The sequence below is a fragment of the Atractosteus spatula genome, chromosome 17 (genome assembly GCF_055471065.1).
Source record: "Atractosteus spatula isolate fAtrSpa1 chromosome 17, fAtrSpa1.hap1, whole genome shotgun sequence".
NCBI lineage: Eukaryota > Metazoa > Chordata > Actinopteri > Semionotiformes > Lepisosteidae > Atractosteus > Atractosteus spatula.
In genome coordinates, this window is record NC_142722.1 from 4,285,225 (window position 1) to 4,299,207 (window position 13,983).

General features: G+C 57.2%; 1 protein-coding gene across 1 annotated transcript in view; it reads right to left on the minus strand.

Moving 5' to 3' along the window:
- citb (citron rho-interacting serine/threonine kinase b) overlaps positions 1–13,983 on the minus strand; it is a 77,142-nt gene that overhangs the window by 37,423 nt on the left and 25,736 nt on the right. The window contains exons 12-20 of the mRNA XM_088936051.1: positions 12,279–12,422; positions 10,652–10,771; positions 2,902–3,072; positions 2,607–2,660; positions 2,075–2,128; positions 1,710–1,850; positions 1,361–1,486; positions 987–1,082; positions 730–846 (exon numbers count right to left, since the gene is read on the minus strand). Of these exons, the coding sequence (XP_088792177.1) occupies positions 730–846; positions 987–1,082; positions 1,361–1,486; positions 1,710–1,850; positions 2,075–2,128; positions 2,607–2,660; positions 2,902–3,072; positions 10,652–10,771; positions 12,279–12,422 (1,023 nt within the window). The remainder of the gene's footprint in view (positions 1–729; positions 847–986; positions 1,083–1,360; positions 1,487–1,709; positions 1,851–2,074; positions 2,129–2,606; positions 2,661–2,901; positions 3,073–10,651; positions 10,772–12,278; positions 12,423–13,983) is intronic.

A 13,983-nucleotide genomic window follows, 5' to 3' on the forward strand; every position in this document is an offset into this window, starting at 1 on the left:
CATTCAAGTGTCGGAGCCCTGAGCTAATCAACTTGTTCTGAAAGTATTTTTCATTTTAAAATGACCTAATAATTTAAAAAATCTGCAAAGCAAATGGATTATGGTGAATCAAGATAGATTGTCCCTCCTGCTCCTTTCCTGTGCAGATGGCGGCATGATTTGTGCAACTTCACAGAAGCGCAGCTAAAGAAGACTTTGTGAGCACTCAGATTCGTAGCCTCGCGCCGGGGGCCTGGAGGAGCTTGAACTGTCCAGTCGAAGGGGGAGCAGGGGTGGGAGTGGAGCTGTAAGGAGTGAGAGGCAACAGAGCAGCCCAGACTTTGCCAGGCTGGGAGGAACACGTGGGCTGTCCCAGACTGACACACAAGGCGGATCCACCCATGCACTGTCAGGGCAGGGAGACCCAGCCCTGCTCCGGCCCCCCAGACGGACGCTCAAGGCGGATCTACCCGTGCACTGTCAGGGCAGGGAGACCCCGCCCTGCTCCGGCCCCCCAGACGGACGCTCAAGGCGGATCTACCCGTGCACTGTCAGGGCAGGGAGACCCCGCCCTGCTCCGGCCCCCCAGACAAACGCTCATGGTGGATCCACACATGCACTGTCAGGGCAGGGAGACCCCGCCCTGCTCCGGCCCCCCAGACAAACGCCGGCTCCGGTCAGCAGTCTGGCCCGGTCTCGGACTGCAGCTCTCACCCAGCCCCCCACCACGAGTCCGGCCTCAGTGCTTACAGCTTTCTGCTCGCTGATGAGCTTGCAGTTCTCCCGGGACTCCTCCTCCTGCTTGGCCCACTTGGCCTCCAGAGACTCCTTGTCAGCCAGATCCACCTTCATCTGTGCCTCCAGGACCTGCAGCCCAAAGGACACGTCACCCTCAGCGTCACGTTCATGGATCTAGACAGTGCCAGAACACTGCACTCGCTGTCAATAAGACAGCAGCAGGGAGGGGCTCCGGGTCCTGATCCGCTGGCGGAGCAGAGGAGACTCACCTTGATCTTGTCCTCGTACAGCCTCTCCTTCTGGGCCAGGTGAGCCTCGATCCGCTGCGCGGCGGCCTGGGCCTCCCGGAGGTTCTCCTCCAGCTCCTGCGGGGCGACGGGGCACGGAAAACAAAGTCGTAACGCGGCCCCCCCTTGATTCTCTCTGCCCCCCGAGCGGCGATCAGCGGGACGAGGAGAGGGGAGCGCTTCCAGAAGGGCAGGATGAGAAGGCCGTGCCCGCAGGCCCTGCACGAGGGAGCGGGGACTCGTCCTTGCTGGGGCGTCTCTCTCTCTCTCGGGGGGTGGTCCCTGTGCACGTGGGAGAGCAGAGGTGCTCTCCTGCGCTCCCTGGGGAGAGGGTCCCACCCGGCGTTCCCTCTTACCAGGATCTTGTCGGCCATCTGCTGGATCTGCTGGGATTTGGTCTGGATGTCGTCCTTCAGCCTGTTCTCCCGTCTCTCCACCATCTCCAGGCGCTTCACGTGGTTCTCCAGGGTCTTCCTGCCCTCCTGCCGGAGCACACGGACAGCCGTCCGTCAACCGTTTATCGATCAATCCGCGAGTCAAACGACTACCTGGCTCCCGGCGACGAGGGCCCGTTTGCCGGCTCTCTGCAATGTGCCGACGCCGAGGGCAACAGGGAAACAGATGTTGCACTTTATCAAAACCCCCTCGGCGGTCATGTCCCTTCCGGGAACTGGTCTTGGGAAGCGGCCGCGCCCCCCCGCGCACCTCGGTCTCGCGCAGCCGCCTGCGCAGGCTGTCCGTGGAGTCCTCGCGGCTGTGCAGCCTCTCCAGCTCCCGCTCCAGCCGCTCCTTGGCCTGCCGGATGTTCTGGAGCAGCTCCGTGGCCTCCGTGCTGGCTTTCACCGCCTGCCGGGCAGGGAGAGGGTCAGAGGTCAAACCGCTGGCGCTTCCCTGCGAGAGCCGGGTACCCCCCGCCTTCCTGCAGGTTGTGGGGCCTAGGCCTGGGGGTGGCCCGGAGGTTAAATTGTTGGGCCAGTGACTGTTGGGGGGTCCTGGCCGGAGCCCCAGCTGCGTGTTGGTGTGGGGTGGCGGGGCCTCTCGGTTCTGCACCCCAGAGCAGCCAGCGTTACCTTGGCCAGTTTGTCCTGGAGCTCCTGGATTTTGAGTTGCTGTTCTCCATTGGTCTGGAATAAAACATGACAGGGAAAAAAAACATCAGCAGATAAATCCATCCCGCAAACAGGTAACACTTGAACCACATTAAAGTGATTATTAAACCGTCACACCACAACCCATATGGCCCTGGTGAAGCAAATCTTAATTTAAAGAAGACTTAGAATTACACCCAGGCCTCCCCATCTGCATCTTTGTTTAGAGAGGGAAGCCCAGGGCTCATTCAGCGTTACAGCCTGGAGACCCCTCATCCAGCCGGCTGAGGGAAGGGCACAGCGCGGGATTCGAACCCGTGACCTTTCACCTTCCAGGCGAGAGCCCCGTCCGCCCCTCCACGCGGCTAGCTCTGCTGACCGTGGCCCACACAACGGCCACCTGACCCACCCCGGTCGCCGTCGGGGAGGACTACACCACAACGTTCAACAGCAAAGACGACGACAACAACAAAGAAAATGGGGGGAGCGTGAAAATGAAAATGTTTTTCCGCACCTTTTCCAGCTTGGAGAGGAGCTCCTCCACTTCGGCCTTGCCCTGCTCCTTGGCCTGCAACAGAGAGGCAGGGATCAGCAGACGGGCTGGGCTGGGCTGGGCTGGGCTGTTCCAACGAGGAGCCTGGAGGCTACACTACTAGAGGCTTTCTTTAATGTCTAAAACTTCTAGCATTTCTCAGATTCAAATACAGAAAGAAGTCTGCTTAACACCCCCCACATGCGCCCCGCCCCGCCCCGCCCCGCAGCGCCCCGCAGCGCCCCGCAGCGCCCCGCAGCGCCCGGCAGCCCGGTACCTTCTGGATCTTCTGCTGGTACTCGGCGGCCTTCCTCTTCAGCTCCTCGCCGGTCAGCCGCGACTCCTTCAGCTCGCTCTCGTACAGGTCGCTCCGCCGCCGCGCCGCCGCCAGGTCCTCCTCCAGCTGCCGGATCGCCACGCGCATCTCCTCCAGCTGGGCCTGGTACTCCTGGCAGCGGGGCCGCCGGACACGGAGAGCGACAACCGCGGGCAGACGGATCAGATTCTGCCCGCCGCAGCACGACCCTTTGACTTCTCATGCAGCTCGCCGCTCCATGGGAAAAAGATTATGCTTCCATAGCTCTTTTCTGGACACTCCACTCGAAGTGCTCTACAGGTAATAAGGAATCCCACTACTGCCACCAATGTGCAGCCCCATCTGGATAATGCAACGGCAGGCATAGTGCGCCAGTACGCTCCCCGCACACAGTGGGGCCAGCACACTCTCTACTGGCCCCACTAACACCTCTTCCAGCAGCAGCCTCAGCTTTCCCAGGAGTCTCCCATCCAGGCACTGACCAGACTCACACTGCTGGGCTTCAGTGGGGCTGCGGGTGGCGAGTCGCAGGGTGATAGGGCTGCTGGCACAGCACCTCCAGGAGGCGAGACCTGGAGGTTTGCAAGAGTCCGCATCTCTGCAGGACCTACGAGGATCCCGCAAGGTCAGCGAGCTGACCTGAGACCCGGCCCAGTGCCAGAGGTCTTCTTCTATCATGAAGAAGGCTCAGCAGCGCCTTTATTTCTTGAGGTGCCTCAAGCGTTGGGGGATGCCAATACATGTGTTGGTGAACTTCTACCGCTGCACCATCGAGAGCGTCCTCACCAACGGGATCACCGTGTGGTACGGCAACACCTCTTCTCGAGAGAGAAAGGCACTGCAGAGAATGGTCAATATGGCCCAGAAGATCATCGGCTGCGGTCTCACCGAGATTAAACAGCTCTATGAGGACCGCTGCCGTGGTAGAATTCTGGCCATCACAGAGGACAGTCACCACCCCAGGCATGAGCTCTTCACCCCACTGCCCTCAGGCAAGAGATACAACAGCATACGGACACTTACCACTAGATTCTTCAATAGCTTCTATCCACAAGCAGTGAGACTGGCGAACACATTTAGCCATCCCCCTCGGACCACACCTACACCATCACCATCTACCTCTTTATGATTTCTTATCTATTGCACATCTCCAGTCATTGTTTCCAGTCATACAAGTCTGTATTGTTTACATTCAAACTGTCTACATGTTTACTTGCACATTGTCTACTGTATGTTTGTACATTGTCTTGATGCACTGTTTGCACTTTGTCTTGTTTTTACACTTGTTTTACAATCGAGAGACTTTCTGTCAGTAAGAATTCCATTGTACCAGTACCGGTTACATATGGCAATAAAGTTCAAGTTCAAGTTCAAGTTCTAGAGGTCACCAGACATGCCAGCCCTGATCTTTCACCCGGGAGCCAAGCCGACATCAAGAGGCAGAGCACCCCGAAAGGCACGGGCACTCCGCTCATCGTGCGCCCGGTTTTAATTGAGCACCAATTAGGCAGAGGGATTGTTCACCTCCCTGCAATGACAGGCTTGAAATGAGAGACGGGGAGACGAGAGAGGGAGGGAGGAAGCATGGCTGGAGGAAAGAGAATCAATCATTACATAACAAAGCTGCATGACTGGGGAGCAGGGACCCGGAGTTCGGGGTGTACGGATATAGCACTGAGCAAGCTGTCAGAGAGGCCACCCCAGGTCAGCACTGACCTCAGAAGCTCTCTGTGCCATCAGGCTGAACAGTCTTACTGGCACAAGTCAATTACAGCTGCAGTAAAGCCACCCTGAGCGGAGCAAATTAATCCCCCGTCACGAGAAGCACCGCTCATTTTCCCTCCTTTACGAAGCTCAGATTAATCTTTTTTTTTCTCTGCTGAAGCAAATCCTGACTGGGCCTCTGTCGAGCCGGAGTCTGCCCTCCGATCACTTCGTCACCCCCAGCGCAGAAGGAATTCTTCATGAAAAGGAAGCAATCGGCTTTATAGGATTTTAAATTCTCACTGTGAGATTTTCAGATGGAATTAGATCCCCAATATTAAGCAGTCAGGCAATGAAGGGAGAGAAATGGGACCCAGGGTCACAAAAGGAGCCCTAAAATCATTTTGTCCACAAAAGCACAATTCCTCACGACAGTGCAATAGCATTTATCTTTGGCAATTTCATTATGAAAGCACACATACTGAGACACACCTGAACAAATCATGATCTCCACTGAGCATACTTAATTACAACCTGCCTTTTAATTACAGCTCCTGGTTCAATTACTTGTGCCTTATCATCATGAACACTTCCTTCTCAAGCACACACACTGAGACACTCCTGACTGGACTGTAGACACTGCTGTCCCTCTCCTCTCACACTCCCCCTGAATTCACACACTGACACACTCCTGACTGGACTGGAGACACTGCTAGAGACACTGCTGTTCCTCTCCTCTCACACTCCCCCTGAATTCACACACTGACACACTCCTGACTGGACTGGAGACACTGCTAGAGACACTGCTGTCCCTCTCCTCTCACACCCCCCTGACTTCACACACTGACACACTCCTGACTGGACTGGAGACACTGCTAGAGACACTGCTGTCCCTCTCCTCTCACACTCCCCCTGAATTCACACACTGACACACTCCTGACTGGACTGGAGACACTGCTGTCCCTCTCCTCTCACACTCCCCCTGACTTCACACACTGAGACACTCCTGACTGGACTGGAGACACTGCTAGAGACACTGCTGTTCCTCTCCTCTCACACTCCCCCTGAATTCACACACTGACACACTCCTGACTGGACTGGAGACACTGCTAGAGACACTGCTGTCCCTCTCCTCTCACACTCCCCCTGAATTCACACACTGACACACTCCTGACTGGACTGGAGACACTGCTGTCCCTCTCCTCTCACACTCCCCCTGAATTCACACACTGAGACACTCTTGACTGGACTGGAGACACTGCTAGAGACACTGCTGTCCCTCTCCTCTCACACTCCCCCTGAATTCACACACTGACCCACTCCCGACTGGACTGGAGACACTGCTGTCCCTCTCCTCTCACACTCCCCCTGACTTCACACACTGACACACTCCTGACTGGACTGGAGACACTGCTGTCTCTCTCCTCTCACACTCCCCCTGAATTCACACACTGACACACTCCTGACTGGACTGGAGACACTGCTAGAGACACTGCTGTCCCTCTCCTCTCACACTCCCCTGAATTCACACACTGACACACTCCTGACTGGACTGGAGACACTGCTAGAGACACTGCTGTCCCTCTCCTCTCACACTCCCCCTGAATTCACACACTGACACACTCCTGACTGGACTGGAGACACTGCTGTCCCTCTCCTCTCACACTCCCCCTGAATTCACACACTGAGACACTCTTGACTGGACTGGAGACACTGCTAGAGACACTGCTGTCCCTCTCCTCTCACACTCCCCTGAATTCACACACTGAGACACTCTTGACTGGACTGGAGACACTGCTAGAGACACTGCTGTCCCTCTCCTCTCACACTCCCCCTGAATTCACACACTGACACTCCTGACTGGACTGGAGACACTGCTGTCCCTCTCCTCTCACACTCCCCCTGAATTCACACACTGAGACACTCCTGACTGGACTGGAGACACTGCTAGAGACACTGCTGTCCTTCTCCTCTCACACTCCCCCTGAATTCACACACTGAGACACTCCTGACTGGACTGGAGACACTGCTGTCCCTCTCCTCTCACACTCCCCTGAATTCACACACTGAGACACTCTTGACTGGACTGGAGACACTGCTAGAGACACTGCTGTCCCTCTCCTCTCACACTCCCCCTGAATTCACACACTGACACTCCTGACTGGACTGGAGACACTGCTGTCCCTCTCCTCTCACACTCCCCCTGAATTCACACACTGAGACACTCCTGACTGGACTGGAGACACTGCTAGAGACACTGCTGTCCTTCTCCTCTCACACTCCCCCTGAATTCACACACTGAGACACTCCTGACTGGACTGGAGACACTGCTGTCCCTCTCCTCTCACACTCCCCCTGACTTCACACACTGACACACTCCTGACTGGACTGGAGACACTGCTGTCTCTCTCCTCTCACACTCCCCCTGAATTCACACACTGACACACTCCTGACTGGACTGGAGACACTGCTAGAGACACTGCTGTCCTTCTCCTCTCACACTCCCCCTGAATTCACACACTGAGACACTCCTGACTGGACTGGAGACACTGCTGTCCCTCTCCTCTCACACTCCTCTGAATTCACACACTGAGACACTCCTGACTGGACTGGAGACACTGCTGTCCTTCTCCTCTCACACTCCCCCTGAATTCACACACTGAGACACTCCTGACTGGACTGGAGACACTGCTAGAGACACTGCTGTCCCTCTCCTCTCACACTCCCCTGAATTCACACACTGAGACACTCTTGACTGGACTGGAGACACTGCTAGAGACACTGCTGTCCCTCTCCTCTCACACTCCCCCTGAATTCACACACTGACACTCCTGACTGGACTGGAGACACTGCTGTCCCTCTCCTCTCACACTCCCCCTGAATTCACACACTGAGACACTCCTGACTGGACTGGAGACACTGCTAGAGACACTGCTGTCCTTCTCCTCTCACACTCCCCCTGAATTCACACACTGAGACACTCCTGACTGGACTGGAGACACTGCTGTCCCTCTCCTCTCACACTCCCCCTGAATTCACACACTGAGACACTCCTGACTGGACTGGAGACACTGCTAGAGACACTGCTGTCCCTCTCCTCTCACACTCCCCTGAATTCACACACTGAGACACTCTTGACTGGACTGGAGACACTGCTAGAGACACTGCTGTCCCTCTCCTCTCACACTCCCCCTGAATTCACACACTGACACTCCTGACTGGACTGGAGACACTGCTGTCCCTCTCCTCTCACACTCCCCCTGAATTCACACACTGAGACACTCCTGACTGGACTGGAGACACTGCTAGAGACACTGCTGTCCTTCTCCTCTCACACTCCCCCTGAATTCACACACTGAGACACTCCTGACTGGACTGGAGACACTGCTGTCCCTCTCCTCTCACACTCCCCCTGACTTCACACACTGACACACTCCTGACTGGACTGGAGACACTGCTGTCTCTCTCCTCTCACACTCCCCCTGAATTCACACACTGACACACTCCTGACTGGACTGGAGACACTGCTAGAGACACTGCTGTCCTTCTCCTCTCACACTCCCCCTGAATTCACACACTGAGACACTCCTGACTGGACTGGAGACACTGCTGTCCCTCTCCTCTCACACTCCTCTGAATTCACACACTGAGACACTCCTGACTGGACTGGAGACACTGCTGTCCTTCTCCTCTCACACTCCCCCTGAATTCACACACTGACACACTCCTGACTGGACTGGAGACACTGCTGTCCCTCTCCTCTCACACTCCCCTGAATTCACACACTGAGACACTCCTGACTGGACTGGAGACACTGCTAGAAGACACTGCTGTCACGCACTCTGATATGTGATCTCATGCCGTGTCTTCTCCTCTCAATGCTGTCCCTCTCTCTCACACTCCCCTGATTCACACATGAGACACTCTGACTGCCCGCCTGGAGACACTGCTCAGAGACACTGCTGTTCCTCTCACACTCCCCCTGACTTCACACACTGAGACACTCCTGACTGGACTGGAGACACTGCTAGAGACACTGCTGTTCCTCTCCTCTCACACTCCCCCTGAATTCACACACTGACACACTCCTGACTGGACTGGAGACACTGCTAGAGACACTGAATTCTCTCTCCACTCTCATTCATTTCTAAACACCTGATCCTATCTTGTACTGCAGAGGTTTGAAACGTTTTTTTTTTTAGTTATATAATCACGAGAAATTATTTCTGCAGCAGTGTAAAAATATCTATACATGGGCACACAGCAGCATCTGATGACTAAGGCTCCACGCAGTGAGGACATGCAGGTTTGGCTGGTGAGAATAATCCACTTATTTCTGCTGTCAAACTGGAGGTGTCTGGGATCAGAACCAGCACAGGCCAGGCCCGGTCTTTAATGGTCCTGCAGTCTCATGCGTGCATGGGCTCCCAGTCGAGGGACTGACGCTGTCTGTGACGTGCCATCTGGGCAGCTGTTTAAATTTCACCCAGGAGCAAGTTTACCAGCTGGAAAAACAGACCTGCACTACTGCTCTCCCCCAGAGCTGAATCGGACTGCTGTCCTGAAACTGCCCAACGGGAGACATCTGTCCTGGTACAAACGGGAAAAGCATCATCGAAGGTAGTGGAGACTCAAATATTTCATATGGGGGAAGTGGGAATGGTTTTAAGAATCTACTTTTAATTCAATCCCAAATAAAAAAAACCCAGAAATGATGCTGGTCCTAAAGAGAAAATTCATCCTTATTCTAATTCATCCTCTATCTAAAACCCACAAGCACAGGTATGTGTTGATGTAGGAGTACACCCGTCTGAGCTGAATATTCTCTCCGACGCCCTTTGATCTCATTTTTACAAATGTTTCCTAGACCTGTCTAGGCTGCCCAGATTTTTATTCAAAACAACCCTGTCATTTTATTTTGATATCTCTGCTCCTGCGGACAAAGCCGGCGTCCCGGGCCGGCAGAACCCCCCCAGTCCCGCGGGCAGAGCCGGCGTCCCGGGCCGGCAGAACCCACCCAGTCCCGCGGGCAGAGCCGGCGTCCCGGGCCGGCAGAACCCCCCCAGTCCCGCGGGCAGAGCCGGCGTCCCGGGCCGGCAGAACCCCCCCAGTCCCGCGGGCAGAGCCGGCGTCCCGGGCCGGCAGAACCCCCCCAGTCCCGCGGGCAGAGCCGGCGTCCCGGTCCGGCAGAACCCCCCCAGTCCCGCGGGCAGAGCCGGCGTCCCGGGCCGGCAGAACCCCCCCAGTCCCGCGGGCAGAGCCGGCGTCCCGGGCCGGCAGAACCCACCCAGTCCCGCGGGCAGAGCCGGCGTCCCGGGCCGGCAGAACCCCCCCAGTCCCGCGGGCAGAGCCGGCGTCCCGGGCCGGCAGAACCCCCCCAGTCCCGCGGGCAGAGCCGGCGTCCCGGGCCGGCAGAACCCCCCCAGTCCCGCGGGCAGAGCCGGCGTCCCGGGCCGGCAGAACCCCCCCAGTCCCGCGGGCAGAGCCGGCGTCCCGGGCCGGCAGAACCCACCCAGTCCCGCGGGCAGAGCCGGCGTCCCGGGCCGGCAGAACCCACCCAGTCCCGCGGGCAGAGCCGGCGTCCCGGGCCGGCAGAACCCACCCAGTCCCGCGGGCAGAGCCGGCGTCCCGGGCCGGCAGAACCCACCCAGTCCCGCGGGCAGAGCCGGCGTCCCGGGCCGGCAGAACCCCCCCAGTCCCGCGGGCAGAGCCGGCGTCCCGGGCCGGCAGAACCCCCCCAGTCCCGCGGGCAGAGCCGGCGTCCCGGGCCGGCAGAACCCCCCCAGTCCCGCGGGCAGAGCCGGCGTCCCGGGCCGGCAGAACCCCCCCAGTCCCGCGGGCAGAGCCGGCGTCCCGGGCCGGCAGAACCCCCCCAGTCCCGCGGGCAGAGCCGGCGTCCCGGGCCGGCAGAACCCCCCCAGTCCCGCGGGCAGAGCCGGCGTCCCGGGCCGGCAGAACCCACCCAGTCCCGCGGGCAGAGCCGGCGTCCCGGGCCGGCAGAACCCACCTGCTCCTTGATCTCCTGAAGCTTGTGGCTCTGCTCCCGGATGTCGTGCAGCAGCTGCAGGGCCTTGTCGTCCTCCTGAGACACCTCCATGCGCGCCTGCTCCAGGCTGCGTTTCAGGCTCTGGAAGGACAGAGAGAGACGCTGTCCTCGCCGCCTGCACTGCCCCTCCTGCCACCCTCTCCCCCTGCGGCATCACGGGGGCAGGAATCACACGGCACTGAGCACCTAAGCAAGCCTATCGCCCTGTGCACGCCTGCTTTTAGCATAATGAAGGGTCTAACTAGGATATTGACTAAATGTGTTCAGTCTCATTTTGATTAATCGATCATTCATGTCTGTTTCACTCGAGTGACTCTCACTGATGCTAAAGCACAAGTTCACCTCGTTAGTGAGGAGCCGATCAGGCTCAGGTGACGAGGACATTCCACCCAGAGAACAACGAGCCTGGAGAAAATGCAGCCAGGACCTCTTTAGTGAGGACTGGAGGTCCGGGGTCATTGACCGTGACCCTGTCGGAGAGCGTGGCACCGAGGGCCCGGACGACACACTGACTGTTGTGCTTCGAGTTGAAGCGTGACGGTCTGTCCAGCCGCTACAGAGCTGCATTCGTAACGACTGACATAAGTCAAAATTGATGACAAATGATTTCACCTGTGTCAGGTCCGTTCAATGCCATTTCAGTGTGCGTGCTAGAAAACGATCACGTCATTCTCCACACATTAACTTGCATTTGTTGCAGCTGTAAGTGATAACTCTTTATGTGCTCGGTCTAATAACACCGACGACAGGATGAAGGTCGCATGCGCAAGAACAGGAAACGGGACGAGATCCGGTCCAGAGCTTAAGCACGTCTGTTCCGACTCACACCGAGGGATTCAAAACCCGAAAGCATCTCGCTTCAGAAGGGGAATCAGTGAACTGTGAAACAGCTGTCAGGTGTCCATTCTTATTGACAGGCAGACCTGTGTCCAGAGAATTACCTCTTTCCTGCTACATTTGCGTCTCTTTACTTGTTCATTTTCACAGCACTCCAGGGTTCTCGATAAATACTCCCACCACACAGCAATTAAAGCTGCTGCAGAACTAAAGCCGCTAATTAGCCACACCTGCGCTCGATTAGGCAAGTCCCAGCAGAGCAGCCAGAGGCTAAGGTGCAAATTCATTACGCACGGCATCCAGCTTCAGCGCGGGTCTGAGCACACAAGCAGTGCGCACAGCCGCCTCGCAGAAGGAAAAGACCGCATCTTCTGCCATCTGATGTTGTTTTTGTTGGGCAGGACTCAAGCGCCGTGTCAGTTCTACTTATTCTGTCAATTCTACTTAGCCTGCGGACTGGAGAAAGAGGTATTACCTGCAAATTCCGCTCTCCGACAGGCCAGATGTTGGGAAAGAAGGCTGAAGGAATCTACCCATCAGTAACCTGACCTCCCCACTTTTTGTTCGTGGCACAGAGAGTGGCCAACTTATTTGTGCATCGTTATGCAGGCAAACTACAGAAGCAACGTGGAATCTACAACAAAAACCCCTGAAACATGACAAATTTTGGGGGTGCTGAGGAGCCTCCTAAGTTATTCTTCCAAAAACGGATCACCAGCAGTGCGTCGGGGCGGGCCGGACGGACACTCACGCTGCACTCCGTGATGTAGGTGGCCAGGTCCTGCTCCAGTATGGAGCGCTGCGTCTCCGAAGCCTGCAGCTCCACATCCTTCTGCTTCAGCACGGACTCCAGGTCAGACATCTTGCGCTGGAATCGGGAGATTTCCTGCTCCATCTGGGAACAGAACCACAGAGGGTCACAGAGGGGGTGGTCATGCGGAGTGAACGCCAGCTGCACGGTCTGGCTCTGCAGTCGCCATGTTAATTGATGCAAACGGAGCAGACTGTGTGAAGCACAGTGACTGGAAGAGACCTCTCAGATCAGTCTCAGGTTATTGCAAAAGCATTCATGGCTCACAGAGAGGGTCACTCTGCCCTCCGGGAAAGAGGCGCTCCTTTGTTGCTTCTGGTGTGAACAAAACGTAACTGTGGCTAAGATGGAACACAATGGACTCCTAGGCTGGAGCAATCTGAGCTCTCAGAATGAGCGTCTTTTCTGAAACAGAAATCTAATTCTCTAGGTTACCGAAGAGGACAGCAGGTATGTTCCAGAGAAAACATTTTTAAAAAGGCTGGCTACGCTCTGCATAAAGCGATGGCAAAGAAAGGAATTTTAAGAAGGTTCTTTGCGCTGGGGGCAAGTGCAGGAATAAGCTGATTCACTACTGGAGCCCTGCTTGAGAAGGGTGACAACAGCACTCCAGCTGCACACTGCTGCCCTGTGCCAACACGTCCGTTCCACAGGTCTGGACTACGCCAAACTGCTTCAGAAGAGCAGAGAGCTCTTCAAAGATGGTTTAACAGAAACATAATAACACCAACAGTCCATTCTATTTCCATTCATAAAATGTCAAGTGAGTCCCTCACAGCTACTGTATATAGAGCTCCCTGCAGAACACTAAACCTGAATGTACAGCACAATGCAGGAGGTATAGGAACCCCTGAGCTCCCACACCCCACTGACACCAGCCTGGAGTCCCCTGAGGCCCCACACTCCACTGGCACCAGCCTGGAGCTCCCTGAGGCCCCCACACCCCACTGACACCAGCCTGGAGCCCCCTTGAGCCCCCCACACCCCACTGACACCAGCCTGCAGCTCCCTGAGCCCCCCACACCCCACTGACACCAGCCTGGGGCCCCCTGAGCCCCCCACACCCCACTGGAGCCCCCTGAGCCAACCACACCCCACTGACACCGGGCTGGAGCCCCCTGAGCCCCCCACACCCCCACTGGAGCCCCCTGAGCCCCCACACCTCACTGACACCAGCCTGGAGCCCCATGAGCCCCCACACCCCACTGACACCAGCCTGGAGCCCCCTGAGCCCCCCACACCCTGCTGGAGCCCCCTAAGCCCCCACACCCCACTGACACCTGCCTGGAGCCCCCTGAGCCCCCACACCCCACTGACACCAGCCTGGAGCTCCATGAGCCCCCACACCCCACTGACACCAGCCTGGAGCCCCCTGAGCCCCCCACACCCTGCTGGAGCCCCCTGAGCCCCCAGACCCCACTGACACCAGCCTGGAGCCCCCTAAGCCCCCACACCCCACTGACACCTGCCTGGAGCCCCCTGAGCCCCCACACCCCAGTGACACCTGCCTAGGAGCCCCATGAGCCCCCACACCCCACTGACACCTGCCTGGAGCCCCCTGAGCCCCTACACCCCAGTGACACCTGCCTGGGAGCCCCCTGAGCCCCCACACCCCACTGACACCAGTCTGGAGAACCCTGAGCCT